A 20860-nucleotide genomic window follows, 5' to 3' on the forward strand; every position below is an offset into this window, starting at 1 on the left:
TTCTCTCTGCATTGTTGGGAAGGACCCCTATTTAAGAATTTCACTGTTAGTCTACACCTGTTGTTTACCAAGCATTTGAGTTGTCTTTCACAGATTTGGACACAGCTCCCTAGCAGAAAATCCAGTTGACAGACAGACAAAGACTCTTTACTCCAGACGGCTGCACGTCACGTCTAAGCCTTTTCAAAAAAACATAGTATCCAGTTCCAGCTCATTCATTTGTTTAAGGAGCTGACTATTTCTGATTTCAGAGAGGATAAAATAGAGCATCGGGGGAAAGAGGACTAGATTCTATATTATTTCCAGTGGTAAGCTGGCATTCAGCTCCTTGTGTAGTCTCCTCTGGTGCTCCAGACTTGCAACTCTATTGAGGGTCTCTCTTAGCCATGACCTAAACCCTGTTTACATAACTACAGCCTCACACAGATCGAGATCGTCGCCCGTATTCACAAAGAGTCTCAAAGATCTAGGATCAGCTCTCCCCTCTTATTCATTATGAAATCAAAGGCAAAACTGATCCTAGATCAACACTCCCGCTCTGGAACATTTTGTGAATATAAGCCTTAGCACTAGTATTAAGACTAAGGGGTTTAACCTGCATAGCCAATAAGACTGCCACCTTATTAACAGTCACGACAAGGAGTTTAATGGAAGGCTGAAGGTACCTGGTCCCTTGACGCTGTTACAGAGGTTGTCAGTCAGGTCATCCACTATGTCCAGCAGAAAGGAGAAGTCGGCCACGTTGTACATGTGGATCTCCTCCGGGTCAGAGGCGATGGACCTCAGCTCATTCTCGTCAGCGTTCTTCACACCTAGGAGGAGTCAACAAGGGACAACTGTCAAGTCAGCTATCCCGTCTTAGAGCAATTATTCTAGGGCAACTCGAGCATTCACACGCTACTTCAAGACGACAAAGATAACTGTCATTATTCAAGTTGAGATGGATACAAGGAGTGTCAGATGTCCTATCAAGTCAAAATAGAAGAAAGGGAAAAGTTCCCAGTGAAGATGGCAGAGACTCACCGATGGCATACAACTCAATGCCCTGGTCACGCAGGTTCTGGGAGTTGGCAATGATGTCATCCTGAGACTTGCCATCAGTGACCAGCACTCCGATCTTACGAGCGTTGGGTCTCATCCCAACATTCTCCTTGAAATTGTTCTGGAGGATGTAGTTCAGAGCCAAACCTGCAACGAAGACAGAAACATTTATTTATCACACTGATATATACGGTTTAATAATTTCTCTGAGGCCTTTCCAACAAGGCTAAACAGAATGCAGATTATTATAAAATACATTGTGAGCCTTTTAGGAACAACAACGTTTTATTTGCATAATGGAGCATACAATTGAGTTCAGTTCCCTTCACCCTCTGGCTATCACACAAACAGCTCAGCTGCCAAGAATCAAAGCAGTGGCACAGTTTCCATTGTGAAGTTTACGAACTGGAACCTTCTTCAGTAGCCAATACAAGCATGAACATGATAGAGTTAACAGTATAAAACAGTAATGTCTGCATTGAGGTTATAGATATAGATTAAGTACAGTACCAGTGAGTGTGTTGCCTCCTTTGTAGGGCAGGTTGGCTACAGCCTCCAACAGGGAAGCCCTGGTCCTGTGGGCATTCAGGTGCCACTCAGTCTTAGGGTCACCACTGTACTGGGCCAGACCTGGGAGAAACACACAGAGAGCCTCTGTCAGATCAGATGCCATGTAAATCTACACAACACTATAACACCTACAGAATTACTGGAGAGTGGAGCTACAATAGTGTTATCTACAGCAGGGAGCAGGAATGCTCATATCCTGTGAGACCTTAGGCACACTGAGGTTCAACCTACCGATCTGGACCCTGTCAGGGCTGATGTCAAAAACTCCCACCATGCGAGAGATGAAGGAGCGAATGGTTTTGAAGTTCAGACGGCCGATACTCCAGGAGCCATCGATCAGCAGGACTATATCAGCCCGGGCTTTGGTCTTACACACCACATCTGAGGGGTCAGAGGTTACAGGTCAGAGACACAGAACAGAACAGTGATGGGCTCTAGTTATTATAATGCAGTTTCCGTTATATTACAGGTGAAGTTATGAGGTCAGACATGTCATGGAGATGGCTCAGAGGTGTTTAATAATGCATGGGTGTGAAGAGAGGTGAAGGAGTAGGAAAGAAAAGAGGTCATTGACATTACATTGTTGCCATTGATTCACAGTACATCACACACACTTCCCAAACAGAAAAAAAAACATATTTCTCTTTAAAAGCAAGCAGTAAAAACACTTTCTATTCCATTTTTAGGGTTACAAGTTATTTTCATCATACACATTTCATTTCCAGGTGCCGATATAATTATTGTCTTCTTTTCTTCCAACAAGTTGGGACTGTTCTGTCTCTCTCTCTCTCTCTGTGTGTCCGAGGAGTGTTCTTCACTGGCCACTGCTCAGCCTCTCCCGGGGAACAACAAAAATAAGCTCTCCTGACATGATATACGAGGGTCTCCTTGGTGAGAGATACTGTGCATTCCTCACTGGCACAGCTCTCACTGTTTTCCAGACACCTGTGGGATGAGAAGAAGGCCTCGTCCCCAGTCCGTTAAGACTGCAGACACAGCAGCCGCACACAGACATTGTGCAATCTGCCACTGTCTGCAATTGAAAACAGGTTACATGATGTTTGATTTACAGACTAGTCTTTCCTTCCCCATGCGGCCCACAGATAAATAGATGTCCCGCGGAGTGTGACTGAACCGTGTGTCGTTCGGATTACAGGCTGTTTTAGTTAGCTACACAGTCGTAACAAAGACAATTATCTAAGGCTATCGGGCGAGACTACAAGGGGAAGATTTATCGGCCACGGCAGATGTTTGTCCTTTGACTGCAATATGCATTTCACCAAATAAATAAATTCACATCCAGTCTCTGTTTATGGCACTGTAAATTCAATGTTTTGTTTACTTGTGCGTTACAGCACAAATGTATATGTGACTCAAAGAACGGTTATCTATAATTTACAGGAAAAAACACTTTGAATGTGGAAAAGGAGACAAATTTCCATTACTGTCTGGTGTAAAATATCTTCAGAGTTGAGGGAGGCTGATGAACGGATTACTTCAGACCCAATCCCTCTCTCCTCACTCCCTTCTTAATCTCACTCCTCCAGGATTGTGGATGGGGGGACTGAATTGAGAAGTACTGGGTAAGGAGAAAGGTGGAAATGGGGTGTAGAAGGGTTGTTCTGTCCACTTTATTAAATTATATTATTGTGGGTGGGTGGCTGCCTGACTGACTGGCTGACTGGCTGACTGGGTCTTGTCACTGTATCTGCTCCCTATTAGAGGAGGCCTTCCAGTCAGCTGAGTGTCAGACTGGCCTCTCTGGAGTCTTCCATCAAACACATAACATTTTCCTCCTTCTCTCTCTTTCCTCTCCTCTCCTGTCACTCACTGCCCTGCACCACGCCACGTGCTCACACCCGGTAGGTTGTAAAACACTGGTAATTGCAAACAGCTTCACCTTTTTTCAATTCTACTGCTCTTAGCTGCCGCAGGATCCAGAAAAAGAAAGAGGAACCCAAAGTGATGAAAAAAGCGAGCAGCCAACAGATGGAACAGTCGTTAAATCTGTTATTTGGTGAGACAATTAGCTTTGAGAAAAGGCATTTAGGGCAACTCATCTGTTTTTATGGGAGAGGGATTAAAAATGTATACCCACACTTTGGCCTTAAGTATCATGAGGGAGATTAATAAAACAATTTTAAAAATCCTATAGGCCATTAGGGTTGTTGGGTTCTTTGAGGAAAATGTGTTATTTCGCCTTTGCCTCTAAAATGGATCACAGCTTTTTATATATACGATTCCTGAATACAAATATTTACCTTACGCATGACCCTTTACTTTTTAACATGGCTGCCGTGCCCACGGTTGTTGATTGGCTGTGCATGAGATCAATTATTTCCAGTGTAGTCTCATGTGTAGTGCTGTGTTGCTGTTGCCGGCTGTGATTATTCATGTAGGAGGGGTTTGAGAGTAGGCATTACCTCCATCATATGGTGGTGGTTCAGGGGCATCAGAGAGAGTAGTCTTTTCCTCTCCATCCAACGGCTGGCTCTCTCCTCCCTCAAACATCCCAAACACACTCACTGTGTACTTGGTACCAGCCCTGTGAGACAAACTTAAATCAGTTACACTTCATTCATCTCAACAGGTTTGTCAGTTTGTCTGAGAGATATGACTGAGAGACTGACACAACAAATTGCTGAACTAATGAAAATGCGTCATAGCTCAAACTACAGTACCTGTGCAAAGTAATACATTACATGTGACAGTCCATCTGATATACTTTACATTCCAGTCCAAGGATAAGCCTACCTGAGCTCCTCCAGAACCACAGTGTTGTCATAGGGTCCGACCAGCAGCTCTCCCAGGTCTATATCATTCCCAATGGGGTGGAAGGTGACCTTGTAGCCCTTGACCTCCCCTGGAGCGGGGTCCCAGGTCACTCTGAAACTGGTCCTAGCAGGCTCGGAGGTCTGCAAGTTTCTAGGAGCTTTGTACGGTGACACTGGAACAGAGAAAATTAAGATTTGATATAAACAGATGAATATAAAGTGAAAGTAAAATGTGGCTAAACTATTACAATTACTAGTAAAATCCTAGTACTTAGCTGCCTATTTGGAGATCCATTCTCTCCTGGGCTATCCTACTGCAAGCATCTGTTTTATGCAAGATTTAGTTGTTGATGATGATAAGTACTTGATATGAGTCTGCATAACCCTCCAGTGACTAACTACTGTACAAGACTCCCCTAACCTAACGTAAACATCACAGAGCACAGTTCAGTTGTGGTTAATGATAAACCAACGTACGTGTGGTTCCTACTCCTTGCCTTGCTTTTCCTTCTCCCTGCTTGTACACAGGCAGCACTGTGATGTCGTAGGTGGTCATGGGCGTTAAGCGTCTCAAGATGGTGTTGGTGGTCCCAGCGGGCACCTTGGTGGCCAGCTGTCGCCCTCCCGACGCCGGCTTGTATGTCACCCGGTAGTTGACAACATTCCCGGGTGCAGGCTGCCATGTCACCTTCATGCTCTTCTCCGTCTCCTCGGAAACGACGACAACTTTTCCGACTGCAGACACTGGTAGCACAAATGAAAGAAAATGAATGATTGATGGATTGATTTTGGTATCATGCTGCGAGTTAGAGCAGAAAGTAGAATTGGAAGGCATGCCAAATTGCTGCCTACATTTCAAAATGGTACGAAGCCATGGCTTCTTCTGGGCAATCTAAACATTGACACGGTTGGATACCTCCAAGGTTTTCACGGCGATATCTGTTCAGTTTCCATATGCTTGTGAACACAAATCCATCCAAACATAGTTTTATTTTCCAGTCAAACCATACACTGACCAGACTCTGCTTTACTAGATTGTGTTGAGGTGGTGGGTTGTACCCACTGTGTGTTTTATCTTTCCATACTATGACCCCAGTGTGTTTTTGGTGCAGGAAGGACAAGTGTGAATTGCCAAAACCCCTAAACGAGCTCAGGAAAATATTCAGACAGCTAGACTTCAGAGAGAGGAGTTTTATGGACGGAAAAAAGCAGCCTGTCCAAGTTTTCACTGCGTGGTTTGATCCAAATGGACCTGTCCTGTTAGCGGAGACAGAGAGAGAGAGACAGAGAGAGGGCTGGTGGTTCTGGTGGAGGAACCCGCAGGGCTAGTGATCATAGATATAAACCATACGAGCCTCCGGAGGTGCCTCAAGGTTGTTTTCGGTGTAAATTGCACCTGTCCTGCTTTCCAGAATCAATAAACAAAACGATGGAGAGACACATTTTCCATTAGCACATTTTGTCTCGCTAACCAGCGGATGAATTCCCCAATCGGGGCGAGTTTCCGTCAATGTGCTTTTCTCATTTCAGTGGGTCGCTGTATTGTGAGGAGAGGGGAAGCACTGTCTACTCCTGTGTCTATCCCAATCCACAATCTCCCCTGATAACTGGGGGCAGGTGTGGCGCATTGCGTCATGGCCATATACGTACATAACATACACGTGCACATGCTTGCACAAGCATGCACCAACGCACGCAGTCACACACGTCACCCTGATTACAAAAGCATATCGTTGGCTGTTCAGATGGATCAGGTGAATGCCAGCAGCATTGACGTTATCTCCAAGCTCAGAGAATGAGCCGGAAATGTCACCGTATCTCACTTTTTCCACATCATGCGCCCAAGAATGGGGCTGAAGTTTCCTGCATAACTCTAAAGCCTGGGTCACTGCTTTCAACAGTCAGGGTGACAGGACTGAAGTTGTTTCATTTCTTTTTTACCTTTTTTATCTACTCCTGGATTATAAAGACTATGAAAGCTTGACGCTCATGGTGTATTTACGAAAATAAGGTCTGTTCCCAAATCCAATCTCTTCAAGGGCTCAAACCATCTTGACACACTCTTTAATATCATCAGACAAATATGACCCACTCTGGATCTCCTATTCGTTCCAGGTGCTTTATATAGGCTCGTTCCAGTTATATAGATAGATTTTCTGAGGTCATGGGGTATTTTTATATCCTACATCTATATATTTTTTTCAGCTCTGTGGTAAACTGTGGACGAAAATCTTCTCAGGCAGACAGAGAGGATGAGTGAAAGAGAAAGAGAGCGAGAGAGAGATTGAATGAGAGAAACAGACTCAGAGAGACAGAGAGAGAGGGTTCCACAGTAAGTCTGAGTATGGTGGAAACATTAGGGAGGAGAAGTGACTTACCATCTGTGGTCTCAGCACCCACGAGCGGCTCCCCCTCTCTCCTGTCGTAGGTTGCGTAGACAGAGACCTGGTAGCGCGTCTCTGGAGTGAGCCCGTCCAGCACTGTGGCCGTTACATCTCCAGGGACTGACTTCTCCCCTGTCTCCTCCGTGTACAACGACTTCCACTTCAACCAGTAGGAGCGCACATTACCAAGCGCTGCCGTCCAGGAGACAGCGAAGCTGGTTTCCGTGACATCTTTGGTAACCAGGTCTTTAGGGGAGCCAAAGACTGTGAGGGGAAAAAGGACAGAGGAAGCTGGGAAACATCTCACATACCAGTGTTAGTACAGAGTCTGTATCAAATGGACCAAAACAGTTTGTGTTAGGTCTGCTAGTTGATATGGCAGTTTGTCTCACTCTGGATGCAGATAGTGTGGGCGAGTGTATTCTAGTGAGCAGGAGGAATTCGCTGGTATAGTGATAAACCACCAACGATTTATCTGTCTCCGTTTAACCCCTCAAGGTCTTTTTGAAACAAGTGATTTACTTTGTTCATAATCAGAGGGATCGGAAAAAGCTCTGCAAAACCAATCACTGGATTCCAGCGCTCAGCTCAGTGTCTTGCTCACAGCACTTTCATTTTCCATCGAAACAGAATAAACTTGATCCGTTAAAGTGTGTTTGTTACAATTGCAGATGCAGAGAGAGAGAGAGAGAGAGAGAGAGAGAGAGAGAGAGAGAGAGAGAGAGAGAGAGAGAGAGAGAGAGAGAGAGAGAGAGAGAGAGAGAGAGAGAGAGAGAGAGAGAGAGAGAGAGAGAGAGAGAGAGAGAGAGAGAGAGAGAGAGAGAGAGAGAGAGAGAGAGAGCTGATCCAAATATGAGGAGTAATGAATTCAACAAGGAAATGAATGGAGAATTCCAGATTTTGGAGGGCCTGTCAAGGATAATATTCTGTGGCCCCTCTAGATGCCAAGTCCCCTCCATCCAGGGAGCAGCGAGCTGCTGCCAAGCGCTGAGGAGAGAGACCACTGACTTTCCCGGTTGTGCTGCTGCACAAGAGGGACCGGATCACACGATAATGACTTCTGCAGACAATGACCCACTTTTCATCAGTACTCTGAGCACAGCACATTCACAGGGGCCAAACGCTGAAGCACATACATGCAACACATGGAATACAGACGGACACAGCTAGCTGCCTCCATTTTGAAGTAAGCTCAGTTGGAATTAGCAAAACATGCATTTGAAACCAACAATGTAAGCAAAACTTAGATTTGTAAATGGACAATCTCTCCCAGCCTCTGTGCAATGACGAAAAGCATTGAAGAAGCATTGAAGAAGGAGCCATTAACAAAGGATGAGCTATTACACATTTTAATCATCACACTGGCAAATACGGTTGTCGGCATAATCCCCTAAATCTCGAAAAAGAAAAATAAGGAAACACATCTGACAAACATAATGGGTCTAGATCACTGAGACACAGAGTCTAATCTGTATACTTCACTAAGTGATGTATAGGAGTAGACCAGCCAGGGGCTTCCTGTAACCAAGGCATGTTTGTTGATGTAGCTAACCTTCAAATCGTCGGCCAAAAGCCGTGTTGGTTTGGGCTCGAATTGGATATGTGGATATATATCAATATGTGTCAAGAGGATGAGTCAGACGCCAGGAAAAGTACACTGTGTGTGCTGCCTGCTATGAGGCTGAGCCTTCATAAAAAGCTCACCCTATCAGCTCACATATGGACACAAACATCGCTCTTATCAATGTAACTTAACAGCATGCATTTACTGCATTCATACAGTACATGAGTTCTTGTCTAACAAACAGCATTCAGGCTATGCTTATTATTGAGCCCACAGTCAAAGAAGAAACACCACTGGAAATGGAGACTTCAATTTACAGATAAACAGTTTAGCCAAGTCTCATTTGAGAACCGCTCTTGTGACATCCCTACCCTAAACCCTACCGTTAGTCTAACTTTAACCATGGCCCTTACCTAACCTTAACCTTAACCCTTACCTTAACCATTTTAAATGTCAACTTCCAATGGGGTAGGGACGCCCCAAGGATGCTCGATAGCAAGGGCACTCTCCAGATGGCAAAGAGAATCCATCAAACTCACTGCACTTCTATTTACACTTCCCTCATTTAACTGCCCTGGAGCCTGGTCCACCTAGGCTCTGTGTAGGGCCAGACCATGATGAAGACACATGGTTCACCTGCATGCAAGGGGCTCTGCCCTGCTCTGCCCTTTCGCCTCAAAGGACCTTCAGTCAGGAGGAAAAACAGTGTCTCCTGGCTCCGCTAAGTCACTGAGCCTGGCAAAGCACTACCCAGCCAGGAGCCCAGTTTCCAAAGGGATCGTCATGAAAGGAAATCAAAGCAAACCGTTTTGAATTAACCTGGTTTCACGCCACACTCTGTGGCCCATCAAATGCTTACTACTGAAAAGCTCAGCTCTTATGCCCACGAACAAACATTCACTCAAAATGAACCTTGCAAACATTGCATATGATTGTCTACAGCCACTTGCACACGACCTAGCTAGCTATACCTGCATGACAGCAGTTTGTGATTTGTATAGTGTAACGATATGTACACCAAACTGCACCTTTAGAGTTTTATCGAAAACATATTTTTGTCCCATGACCCAAAATAGAAGTAGAAGTATGGCTTGGTGTCAGTGGCGTGGGTTATCTCTGGTCTTTCTCTCTCCATGCTCTTTGGCCTCTCCCTGGACTGGGAGGAGGTGGACAGACAGCCAGTTCTCTGCTGGAGGAACCAGTCAGCACTCAACTGCTCACAGCTTTGAAGTAGCTGCTAAGTAACACTTAACACATGTTGGGAAAGACTTCCTGCTTTAATACATATAAGGATCACATTTAAAATATGAATCCCAGACATTTAACTCAGCCCCCCTTTCTCTGAATTTGTTAATGAAGCCAATCTTTAGTGGTCAGGAATCAGGATGTGGTTGGCTGAACATACAAGATTGATTGGCCACTGGCTGCCACAGGGCACACTATTGTCTCCAATAGCCAGTTAGGTTACCTCACACAGTGGGTACCTGGAAGCCAGTGGCACCGTAAACAATGAGATCAGTGTTGGCCTGTTGTCCTGACGTCAAGCTGTGCTGCTGTAACCAGACCCATGCTTTGTCATGGAGCACAGAAAGGAGCCCAGACAAAGGTTCTACTCCGGTGGGACGCCAGGTCTGATGAGTCAGCAAATCTGACCATGTCATGGAAACTGAGCATCTGACTTCTGACCATGTCATGGAAACTGAGCATCTGACTTCTGACCATGCTCTGGCTGGAGGTCCAGATACGGACAAAGGAGGTCAGCTTGATTGTCAAAGAGAAGGGAGCCCCAGGCAAAAGAGTCAAATTAAAATATGCGCCGAATACAACAAGTAGGATACAGTGAAATGCTTATTTACAAGCCCATTCCCAACAGTCAGAGTTAAAAAAATAAGACACAAATTTGCTAAAAAAAAAAGGAAATATTAACACAATAACGAGGCTATATATAAGGAGTACCAGTACTGAGTCAATGTGCAGGGGTACTAGGTAATTGAGGTAATACTGTATGTACATGTGGTTGTGGTTAGGGGTAAAATTGACTAGGCAATCAGGATATATGATTAACAGAGTAACAACAGCATATGTGAAGTGTGTGTGTGTGTGTGTGTGTGTGTGTGTGTGTGTGTGGTGTGTGTGTGTGTGTGTGTGTTTGTGTGTGTGTGTGTGTAGTGTGAGTAGAGTCTAGTGGGTCTGAATAGAGCCAGTGCCAGGGAGTCAATGTAATAAATAAATAATAAAGGGGTCAATGTAAAAAGTCTGGCTAGCCATTTGATGAACTATTCAACAGTCTTATGGCTTGGGGGTATTAGCTGTTCAGGTGCCTTTTGGTGTCAGACGTGGCGCTCGGATACTGCTTGCTGTGCGGTATGCAGAAGGAACGGACTATGACTTGGGTGGCTGGAGTCTTTGACAATTTTTAGGAGACTTTCTCTGACACTGCCTGGTATAGAGGTCCTGGATGGCAGGGAGTTTTGCCCCAGTGATGTACTGGGCCATACGCACTATAGAGCCTTGCACTTTGATGCCGAGCAGTTGCCATATCAAGCGATGATGCAGTCAGTCAAGATGCTCTCAATGGTGAAGCTGTTGAACTTTTTGAGGATCTGAGGGCCCATGCCAAATCTTTTCAGCCTCCTGAGGGGAAGAGGAGTTGTCGTGCCCTATTAACGTCTGTGCTGGTGTGTTTGGACCATGATAGGTAGTGATCCTTAGTGATGTGGACACTGAGTAACTTGAAGCTCCCGACCCACTCCACTACAGCACATCAATGTGAATGGGGGGTGTTTGGCCCTCCATCTCCTGATGACCACGATTAGCTCCTTTATCTTGCCCACGTTGAGGGACAGTTTTTTGTCCTTGCACCACACTGCCATGTCTCTGACCTCTTCCCTATAGGCTGTCTCATCCTAGTCTGTGATTAGGACTACCACTGTCGGCAAACTTAATGATGGTGTTGGAGTTGTGCGCGGCCACGCAGTCGTGGGTAAACAGGGAGTACAGGAGGAGACTTAGCACGCACCCCTAATGGCTCCAGTGTTGAGGGTCAGGAAGTCCAAGATCCAGTTGCAGAGGGAGGTGTTCAGTCCCAGGATACTTAGCTTAGTGATGAGCTTGGAGGACACTATGGTGTTAAACGATGAGCTGTAGTCAATTAACAGCATTCTTACTTAGGTGCTCCTTTTGTCCAGGTGGGAAAGGACAGTATGGAGTGCAATTGAGATTGCATAATCTGTGGATATGTTAGGGCGGTATGCGAATTGGAGTGGGTCCAGGGTTTCTGGGATGATGGTGTTGATGTGAGCCATGACCAGCTTTTCAAAGCATTTCATAGCTACAGATGTGAGTGCTACGGGGGCGGTAGTCATTTAGACAGGTAACCTTGGCGTTCTTAGGCACAGATACTATGGTGGTTTTCTTGAAACATGTATGTATTACAGACTGGGTCAGCAAGAGGTTGAAAATGTCAGTGAAGACACTTATCAGCTGGTTATCGCATGCTCTGAGTACGCATCCTGGTAATTTGTCTGGCCCTGTAGCCTTGTTAATGTCAACCTGTTTAAAGGTCTTACTCACATCGGCTATGGAGAGCATGATAATAAAGTCGTCCGGAACAGCTGGTGCTCTCACGGATGGTTCAGCATTGCTTGCCTCGAAGCAATCAAAGAAGGCATTTAGCTTGTCTAGTAGGCTCGCATCACTGGGCAGCTCTCGGCAGGGTATCCCTTTGTAATTCGTGATAATTTGCAATCCCTGCCACATCTGACGAGAGTCAGAGCCGGTGTAGTAGGATTCGATCTTAGTCCTGTACTGACACTTTGCCTGTTTGATGGTTCGTCCGAGCACGTAGCGGGATTTCTTATATGTGTCCAGATTAGTGTCTTGCTCCCTGAAAGTGGCAGCTCTAGCCTTTAGCTCAGTGCGGATGTTGCCTGTAATCCATGGCATCTGGTTGGGATATGTATGCATGGTCGCTGTGTGGACAACGTTGTCGATTTACTTATTCATCAAGCCGGTGACTGATGTAGGAAACTCCTCAATGCCATCGGAGGAATCCCGTAACAAATTCCAGTCTGTGCTAGCGAAACAGTCCTGTAGCTTAGCATCTGCTTCATTGGACCAAAACCGTATTGAGTGCGTCACTGGCGGGCGGGGGAGAGCTTTGAATGCGCCTTTACGTGTGGAGTAAATATTTTTATCCTTTTTTTTTAGCTTTTTATAAATACGGTAAAAAAACAAACAGTTTTCCTGCATTAAAATCACTGGCCACTAGAAGCGGATGAGAATTTTGAGAATTTTCTTGTTCTATACAGCTCATTGAGAGAGGTCTTAGTGCCAGCATCAGTTTGTGGTGGTAAATAAACAGTTATATAAATAAATAAACACAAAATATAGATGAAAACTCTCTTGGTAAATAGTGTGGTCTACTGCTTATCATGAGGTGTTCTAACTCAGGCGATCAGAACCTTGAGACTTCCTTAATATTACAGATCACGCTACAGCTGTTGTTAATAAAGAGACACACACCACCCCTGATCTTACCGTTCTCTGCCTTTCTGTCCTGCCGATGCGTAGAAAAAACAGCTAGATTTATATTGTTAATTTATATTGTCCTAGTTCAGCCATGATGCCAAAAAGCAATTGTATATTACAGTTCTTAATGTTGCATTGATAGGATAGTCTCGAATGGAGCTTGTCCAGTTTATTTTCCAGCGTTTGCACATTCACCAATAGAACAGAGGATAGAGGCGATTTATTCATTCATCGCCGTAATCTCATCGGAGTGCAAGCGCGCCGGCCTCTATATTGCAATCCCGACAAGAGTCAGGGATTAGGGCCTAGTCCAGCAAAATCAATGTATTTCGCTTCCGACTCATTGAAGTAGAAATCCTCGTTAGTGATAGCTGTTTCCGATGTCCAGAAGCTCTTTTCGGTTATAGGAAACGATGGCGGAAACATTACGTACAAAAAAAGGAACGATCAGCGCAAAAAAAAATACACAAAACAGTACAATTGGTCAGGAGCCCGTAAAATGGCTGCCATTCCCTCCGGCGCCATTCTACCATGAAGAAAGAATGAATCTGAAGCATTCCGCTTATGAACTGAAAATAGCTACATACTACTCCATAGCGGACACCTCTCCATTGTTCTCCAGAGTGGGATAAGGCCTCTGATATTCCCTGATGCAGAAGCCATGTGGTCTACTATTAATGTTGTCATAAGTGACATTTAGGTAGGAGGCAACATCAAGAGACAATGACTCCACTCTTTGGTTATGGTGAATGACTAATCTTTGCTGTGTTCGGGGGCTCAAACTGAAACCATTTGGCATCTTCCACTTTAAAGCAGGAATCAGCAGTTGAAACAATTACAAAGTGCACTGTTTTGTTAAAAAGCTCAGGGATGGGTCTGGCAAAATGTAAAAACTCTCCAATTCATAGATGCAAGGACCATAGATGCGAGGACTGACAATCCATGATATCAAAATCATAGTTATAATCATGTTTTGAGGCTATACAGTTTATATTTTGGGTTCTGATGGGGTGTGATAGTTGAACTAAGCTCATGAGCTTAGAATCAATGGGTGCATATCATAAATGTACAGTATATGTCAAAAAATTGATGTAGCAACTGCAGATTGCCCCTTTCAAGGGAAAGGGCTGGAACAATATTCCTCTCTACATGCATACTGCTGACCCCCAAACCTAACTAAAGCAAAGCACATACAGCCTCCTGTCTGCTTGACCTCAGCCCTAGTTGGTCCTCCCCTCCCCAGACCCCAGTCCTCCTAGTTGTGTCTCCACTCCCCAGACCCCACTCCTCCTCCTAGTTGTGTCTCCACTCCCCCAGACCCCACTCCTCCTCTAGTTGTGTCTCCACTCCCCAGACCCCAGTCCTCCTAGTTGTGTCTCCACTCCCCAGACCCCAGTCCTCCTAGTTGTGTCTCCACTCCCCAGACCCCAGTCCTCTTAGGTGGACTTCCCTCCCCAGAACCCAGTCCTCCTAGATGTGTCTCCACTCCCCAGACCCCAGTCCTCCTAGTTGTGTCTCCACTCCCCAGACCCCACTCCTCCTCCTAGTTGTGTCTCCACTCCCCCAGACCCCACTCCTCCTCTAGTTGTGTCTCCACTCCCCAGACCCCAGTCCTCCTAGTTGTGTCTCCACTCCCCAGACCCCAGTCCTCCTAGTTGTGTCTCCACTCCCCAGACCCCAGTCCTCTTAGGTGGACTTCCCCTCCCCAGACCCCAGTCCTCCTAGATGTGTCTCCACTCCCCAGACCCCACTCCTCCTGTAGTTGTGTCTCCACTCCCCAGACCCCAGTCCTCCTAGTTGTGTCTCCACTCCCCAGAACCCAGTCCTCCTCTAGTTGTGTCTCCACTCCCCAGACCCCAGTCCTCCTAGTTGTGTCTCCACTCCCCAGAACCCAGTCCTCCTAGTTGGTTCTCCCCTCCCCAGAACCCAGTCCTCCTAGTTGGTTATCGCCTCCCCAGAACCCAGTCCTCCTAGTTGTGTCTCCACTCCCTTAAACCCAGTCCTCCTAGGTGTGTCTCCACTCCCCAGAACCCAGTCCTCCTAGTTGGTTCTCCCCTCCCCAGAACCCACTCCTCCTAGTTGGTTCTCCACTCCCCAGACCCCAGTCCTCCTAGTTGGTTCTCCCCTCCCCAGAACCCACTCCTCCTAGTTGGTTCTCCACTCCCCAGACCCCAGTCCTCCTAGTTGGGTCTCCGCTCCTCAGACCCCAGTCCTCCTAGTTGTGTCTCCACCCCCCAGAACCCAGTCCTCCTAGTTGGTTCTCCCCTTCCCAGACCCCAGTCCCCTTAGTTGGCCCTCCCCTCCCCTCTCATCCTTCTAGTTGGGCCTCCCATCCTCAGAGCTTTCTCTTCTAGACCACCCTGATCAAAGACGTTCCGGGACAGAACTCTACTAATGTCATAAAGCTGTCCAGAGACCTATGATTGGGCTGCCATGAGCAGAACGGATTGTGGGGGATGTGTCTGTTCTGGCGTGTGGGATAGAGTGGTCTTTGTTATTGTTGGGCTCCCAAGCAGCCAGACCAGCGTGACCCAGACCATAACCTCCTGCTGCTCTGGCCTGAATGGTTGCCTACTGAAACACCTATATCACTAATAGATGTCCCACACACTAACTCACTGCATGTCAGTCCTGAACAACCTTCTAACACTATCCATCAGTGTTAGAAAGAGGGGTGTAGTCTACAATGGATTTGGTACATTTTGGCTAACATTCTTGAAGACATAGGCTTAAGTATGCATCAAGGTCTATGGTTGAGGATCCCAGTTAGCAGAGTAAGCCGTCTCTGATCAGCAGCATTGCTATTCCAAATGGTTTACAAAATCATTGAATGAAAATACCACAAAAATATATATTTTGCCGACATGCAAAACATTTTGGGACTGTATCGGACTAATGAAACGAATAACAAAAGATTTTGGGTGGTATTTTCCTTTAAAGTGATATTGAATATGTCACATAAAATAATCTCAAATAACCCATAGGTCCCTAGAGTGTGTAAAACTGCATGAGCTAGTCTAGCATGGCATGTGTTGGCTGTACTCAGGAGTGTTTTAGGTTTACGAAAGTACCCCCATTTCCAGCTCTCCCTGCTTCATGGGCAATAAAGCAGAGCTAACCTACAGTGTGTCTGTGTCACAGGAATTACATAAAGTTCAATATTCCAGCACTTACAGAGTTTCCCTTAACACTCAGTCAGAGAAGAGGTATCCTGAGATATCTGGGAAGGATTTCTAGGGCAGTATGATTTTCTAGGCTGACATCCTACACCATGCCATGCCACATACACCATGCCTCTCTCTCTCTCTCTCTCTCTCTCTCTCCCCCACCCCTCCCTCCCTCCCTCCCTCCCTCCCTCCCTCCCTCTCTCTCTCTCTCTCTCCCACCCCTCCCTCCCTCCCTCCCTCCCTCCCTCCCTCCCTCCCTCCCTCCCTCCCTCCCTCCCTCCCTCCCTCCCTCTCTCTATCTATCTCCCTCTCTCTCTCTGAAACACAACCCCTTCAAAGCAGCCAAAGAGCAGACAGTTATAACAAACATAAGAGTTGTACCTTCTAGGGTGGTGCCTGTACCCAGGAGTGGGTCTCCCAGCCCAGAGGTGTAGCGGGCGCTGACAAACAGCTCATATTCAGTAGCAGGCTGGAGATTCTTCAGCAGAGCCACGGTGGTGTCTCCTTTCACAGCTATCTCCTTCCTCTCCCCGGTGCCGTCGGCTGGTTTGAAGGCCACGCGGTACTGGAGGACATTCCCAGGAGCGGCCCTCCATGACACCTTCATGCTAGACATGGTCTCGTTGAAGACACGGAGATCACGGGGAGAACCACGGACTGAGAGGGAAAGGACAAACATGTATGTACAGTATAAACTGCATTAGCTATAGGTAAGGAATTGAAATGTTAGCAGCCACGCTGGTTAACTGACTGACCTTCCTTGGTGGTTCCGTCAACCTGCATCTCGTCTCCCAGGCCGGAGGTGTACTCTGCAGACACAGACACATGGTAGGTGGTGATTGGGAACAGCTCCTGGAGCACGATACTGGTGTCAGGTCCGTTGGTCTGGGCCTCCAGAACCTCTCCTCCCCCTGTCATGGGGATGTAGGACAGCCGGTACCTCACCACGGGCCCTGGCGCCGCCAGCCACGACACCCGGAAACTGTCCGTGGTCTCCTCAGACACACTCAAGCCCTGCACTGTCCCTCGTTCTAGAAAGAAGAATGTTTAGGTTTTGTTTAGCAGTGGCTTGTCAATATAATTTGTAAGGACAAAGACTCCACACCCAGCCTTCTGTGTAAACTATTGAACTTGTGAGAAACATAAACTTGTGAGAAACAGCAAAAGCACTATAACATATATACTCTTAGAAAAAAAGGGTTCCAAAAGGGTTTTTTGGCTGTCCCCATAGGATAACCCTTTTTGGTTCCAGGTAAAAAAACCTTTTTTGTTCCAGGTAGAACCCTTTTGGATTCTACATGGGAGCCAAAGGGGTTTTACTTGAAACCAAAAGGGTTCTGAAATTGAACCAACGAGAGTTCTTCAAAGGTTTCGCTTATGGGTACAGCAGAATAAATATTTGAGGTTTTAAATAGCACCTTTTTTTCTAAGAGTGTACTGTATCTCTTCACTTGATTATGCTGTGAAACCCCTGAAAGTGTATGCTTTTAACCCCTTACCTTCCAAAGTGGTCTCCTCCCCTGACAGAGGGAAACTGTCTCCTTTGTCATACTGGGCGAACACGTTGACCTCGTAGGTGGTGAAGGGGGTGAGGTGTGGCAGGATGGCGCTGGTGGTGTCGGCTGGCACAGCCAGGGAGATGTAGTCCCCAGTGATGTCCTCTGCCTTACGGAAACGCACCAAGTAGGACATGACGTTGGTGGAATCGGTTGTCCAGGTGACACGGAAGCTTCTGGATGTCACCTCAGAGAACTCCAGGTCCCTGGGTGCAATCAGACCTGACGAGAGGGATAAAACACAATTAAGTGACTGGCTTGTGTTTTGTCCTCACAGGAAATGTAATCGTTAGGGCTTTTGATAATGCTACGCAGAGGTGTCCATCTTATTCATTCAGAAAAGCTGGAATGGAACCAATGAGTTGAACTCATTCAACACCATTCACAGATCCATATTTGACCATTTATCTTCCATGAGTGTCTTGGTCATAGGAAACACTCCTCATACTGAATGCTAGCATTATGCATTAAGCCGACAAGATTACAACAAATTCATATTAAAACCCCAGGACATTGCCAATGGCTAATTGTTTTGTGTTCTTGGAAAAGGGGGATCATTACTGATAATAAGTGTAGCAGATAAACTGATGTCCTGCTACTGTGGTGTTGAAAACTGTCTAAAGTCCTGTTGACTTTCAGAGACGGGTGGCCTTTGAATTGGAAGGACATTTAGGTCAGAATAACAGAGGGTCTCCAGTCAGTTGCTATAGTGTTTAAAAACAGTAAACGATAACAAATGGTTCAACGAGCTCCCCTGAGAAGCAGGCATGTGGTTTTGTGATATTTTGAAGGCAGCATGCCCAGAGAGATAAAACAATCAGGGTTCTCCCCAAAAAATGCAAGAAGGGCACTACGCTGACTGGCTGCACCACAATGTAAAAAAAAAAAAAAAACTATATATTTTTATTTGTTATCATTTAAGGCAAGGCACCACACCCTAATTGAGTATTTATTTGCTCTAGTTTGCAGGAAATGGCAGGTGTTCTCAGCAGCACCACCTTGTTAAAAACTCCTGGGGAGAACCCTGACAATGAATACCTCGCTTGTGTTTGCCTGACCAGAAGCCAGCTGGGGAGAAAGAAACAGACCAAGGCAAGGGTAATAATAGATTCAGATTATTACTCAGCCTTTTGTGTAGTGGAGATGTAGTTACATTATGATATCACTATTGCAGTAGCACAGTTCTGACCTGCTTTACGGCAGCACAAATAACTGATTACAATGGACTATACAGAGTTCGAGGTCACTTAGCGGCTGCCACTAAAGTAACCCGCATGTCTGGTTATGTAGCTATAGTTACAGGTACAGTACAGCCCAGAGTAAGCATGCTAAACTTCAAACAGGGGTATGTGTAATGAGTAGGGCTAGGAGTTTTTGTTGACCACATGACCAGAGAAGGAAAACCCCCAGCCCTTTGTTATAAGGGTATGGGCATTTAATACTGAGACTCAGAATTTCCACTTTAAAATGTATGTCAAACAAATGATTCTTAAACAAACCATACAACTCTATGCACAAGGACTACTATTAACAATGTCCACTGAAAATGTTACAAAAACACGTTTACTTGAAGAACACGGCTGATGCTAAGTTTGGTAACATAATTACAGTTTGTGCTGTTTGTGCTGTTTGTGCTGTCATTCTGCTACCAAACTTTGCATCTGCAGTGATCTTCAAGTAAATGTGTTTTTGCACAATTTTCAGTGGAAATTGTTAAAAGTAGTCATTGTGCATGGTTTGTTTAACTTTACAATCATTGGTTTTCGTTTGACATACATTGTAAAGTGAACATTCTGAGTCTCAGCATTGTTCTATTACCATGGAAATGTTAAATGGCTACTCACTCCTCTTCTTGATGTTTAGGAGCTCTTGTTCGATCCTCAGGCAGATGGACTGGGTGAGCTCCTTGGAGATCCTCTGGAAAGCATCAAAGTCCTCCACAGTGTATACGTGGGTCGCTGCTGGGGCGTTAGCAATGGCTTCCAGCTCTGACCTTACAGCGTCCTTCACTCCCACAGCAAAGATCTCCACATCTATATTCCTTAGGTTGGTGGCCGCGTCCTTGAAGGAGTCCGAGGACTTGCCGTCTGTGATGAGGACCATGACACGTGGGACGCTGGTTCGAGCGCCTCGGGTGGAGATAAAGATCTTCTCCCTGACGTAGTTCATGGCCTTGCCCGTGTTGGTGGAGCCTCCGCGGTAAGGGAACGTCCGGACAGCCTTGACCACTGAAGCAATGTCATTATAGGTGTTCAGGGCGAACTCAGTGTGGGGGTCCCTGCTGTACTGGACCAAGCTGAGCCGGATCTTGTCAAGCCCGACGTTGAAGGAGTTGACCAGGACCTCCAGGAAAGCTCTGACTTTGGCAAAGTTTTGTAATCCGATACTGTAGGAACCATCGACCAGCAGGACCACGTCAGCTTGTACGTCCACTCCAAGAGAACATTCTGGGGTGGAAAATACATTAGATGTCATCTCTATATGGTCTACATTATGAAATAGGTTGTTATTTTACATAGCAACTAAGTAAACTTTCAGTGAGTTAGTATGTGAGAGAGTGAGTGGATCACTGATATGCTGTTACAGAGCGTTATCTCACCCAATGACACCTTGACAGGCTGAGTCTTCTCCATGGCCAGAACAGCATCACTGGGTGTCAGACCCTTCAGGGCGAACAGGCTGATCTCGTACTCAGTCTCTGGGGACAGGTCCCGGACGTTGACGGAGGTCTGGGTGGGCCCCACGTATACCACCTGGCGCTTCATCCCAGCCATCATGGGCATCAGGGTCAGCTTGTAGCCTGTGATCTCCCCCAGAGAGGGATCCCACGTCACCCTCATGGACTTAGAGGAGATCTCAAGCACCTGAAGGTTAGAGGCCGGTTCCACCACTAGAGACAGAACAAATGTAGTTTGGTTAGGAAACACTTCAACAATACATTTACAGTTACAAAGTTGTTGATTTGTTACATTGACCATACCTATTTCTGACAATGTACTTGAAATAGGTGAAGATTTAAATCAAACAATGGAAATGTGATGTAATACATCATCTATGTCTTACCGTCATCTATAATGTCTTACCATCATCTATAATGTCTTACTGTCATCTTTAATGTCTTACCGTCATCTATAATGTCTTACCGTCATCTATAATGTCTTACCGTCATCTATAATGTCTTACCGTCATCTATAATGTCTTACCGTCATCTATAACGTCTTACCGTCATCTATAATGTCATACCGTCATCTTTAATGTCTTACCATCATCTATA

General features: G+C 45.9%; 1 protein-coding gene across 2 annotated transcripts in view; it reads right to left on the reverse strand.

The window, feature by feature from the left end:
* The window catches only part of LOC110498058 (collagen alpha-1(XII) chain), an 89598-nt gene that overhangs the window by 57564 nt on the left and 11174 nt on the right, over positions 1-20860 (reverse strand). Inside the window, exons 10-22 of one of the 2 annotated variants that reach the window (XM_036954993.2) lie at positions 20186-20476; positions 19431-20033; positions 17530-17808; positions 16786-17061; positions 16412-16687; positions 6764-7033; positions 4863-5129; positions 4366-4558; positions 4035-4156; positions 1843-1992; positions 1552-1671; positions 1024-1188; positions 666-812 (exon numbers count right to left, since the gene is read on the reverse strand). In XM_036954993.2, coding sequence (XP_036810888.1) covers positions 666-812; positions 1024-1188; positions 1552-1671; positions 1843-1992; positions 4035-4156; positions 4366-4558; positions 4863-5129; positions 6764-7033; positions 16412-16687; positions 16786-17061; positions 17530-17808; positions 19431-20033; positions 20186-20476 — 3159 coding nt within the window. The remainder of the gene's footprint in view (positions 1-665; positions 813-1023; positions 1189-1551; positions 1672-1842; positions 1993-4034; positions 4157-4365; positions 4559-4862; positions 5130-6763; positions 7034-16411; positions 16688-16785; positions 17062-17529; positions 17809-19430; positions 20034-20185; positions 20477-20860) is intronic. The other variant, XM_036954995.2, reaches the window with a different exon arrangement.

This window comes from Oncorhynchus mykiss, chromosome 19, assembly GCF_057628025.1.
Source record: "Oncorhynchus mykiss isolate SJ-2025 chromosome 19, ASM5762802v1, whole genome shotgun sequence".
NCBI lineage: Eukaryota > Metazoa > Chordata > Actinopteri > Salmoniformes > Salmonidae > Oncorhynchus > Oncorhynchus mykiss.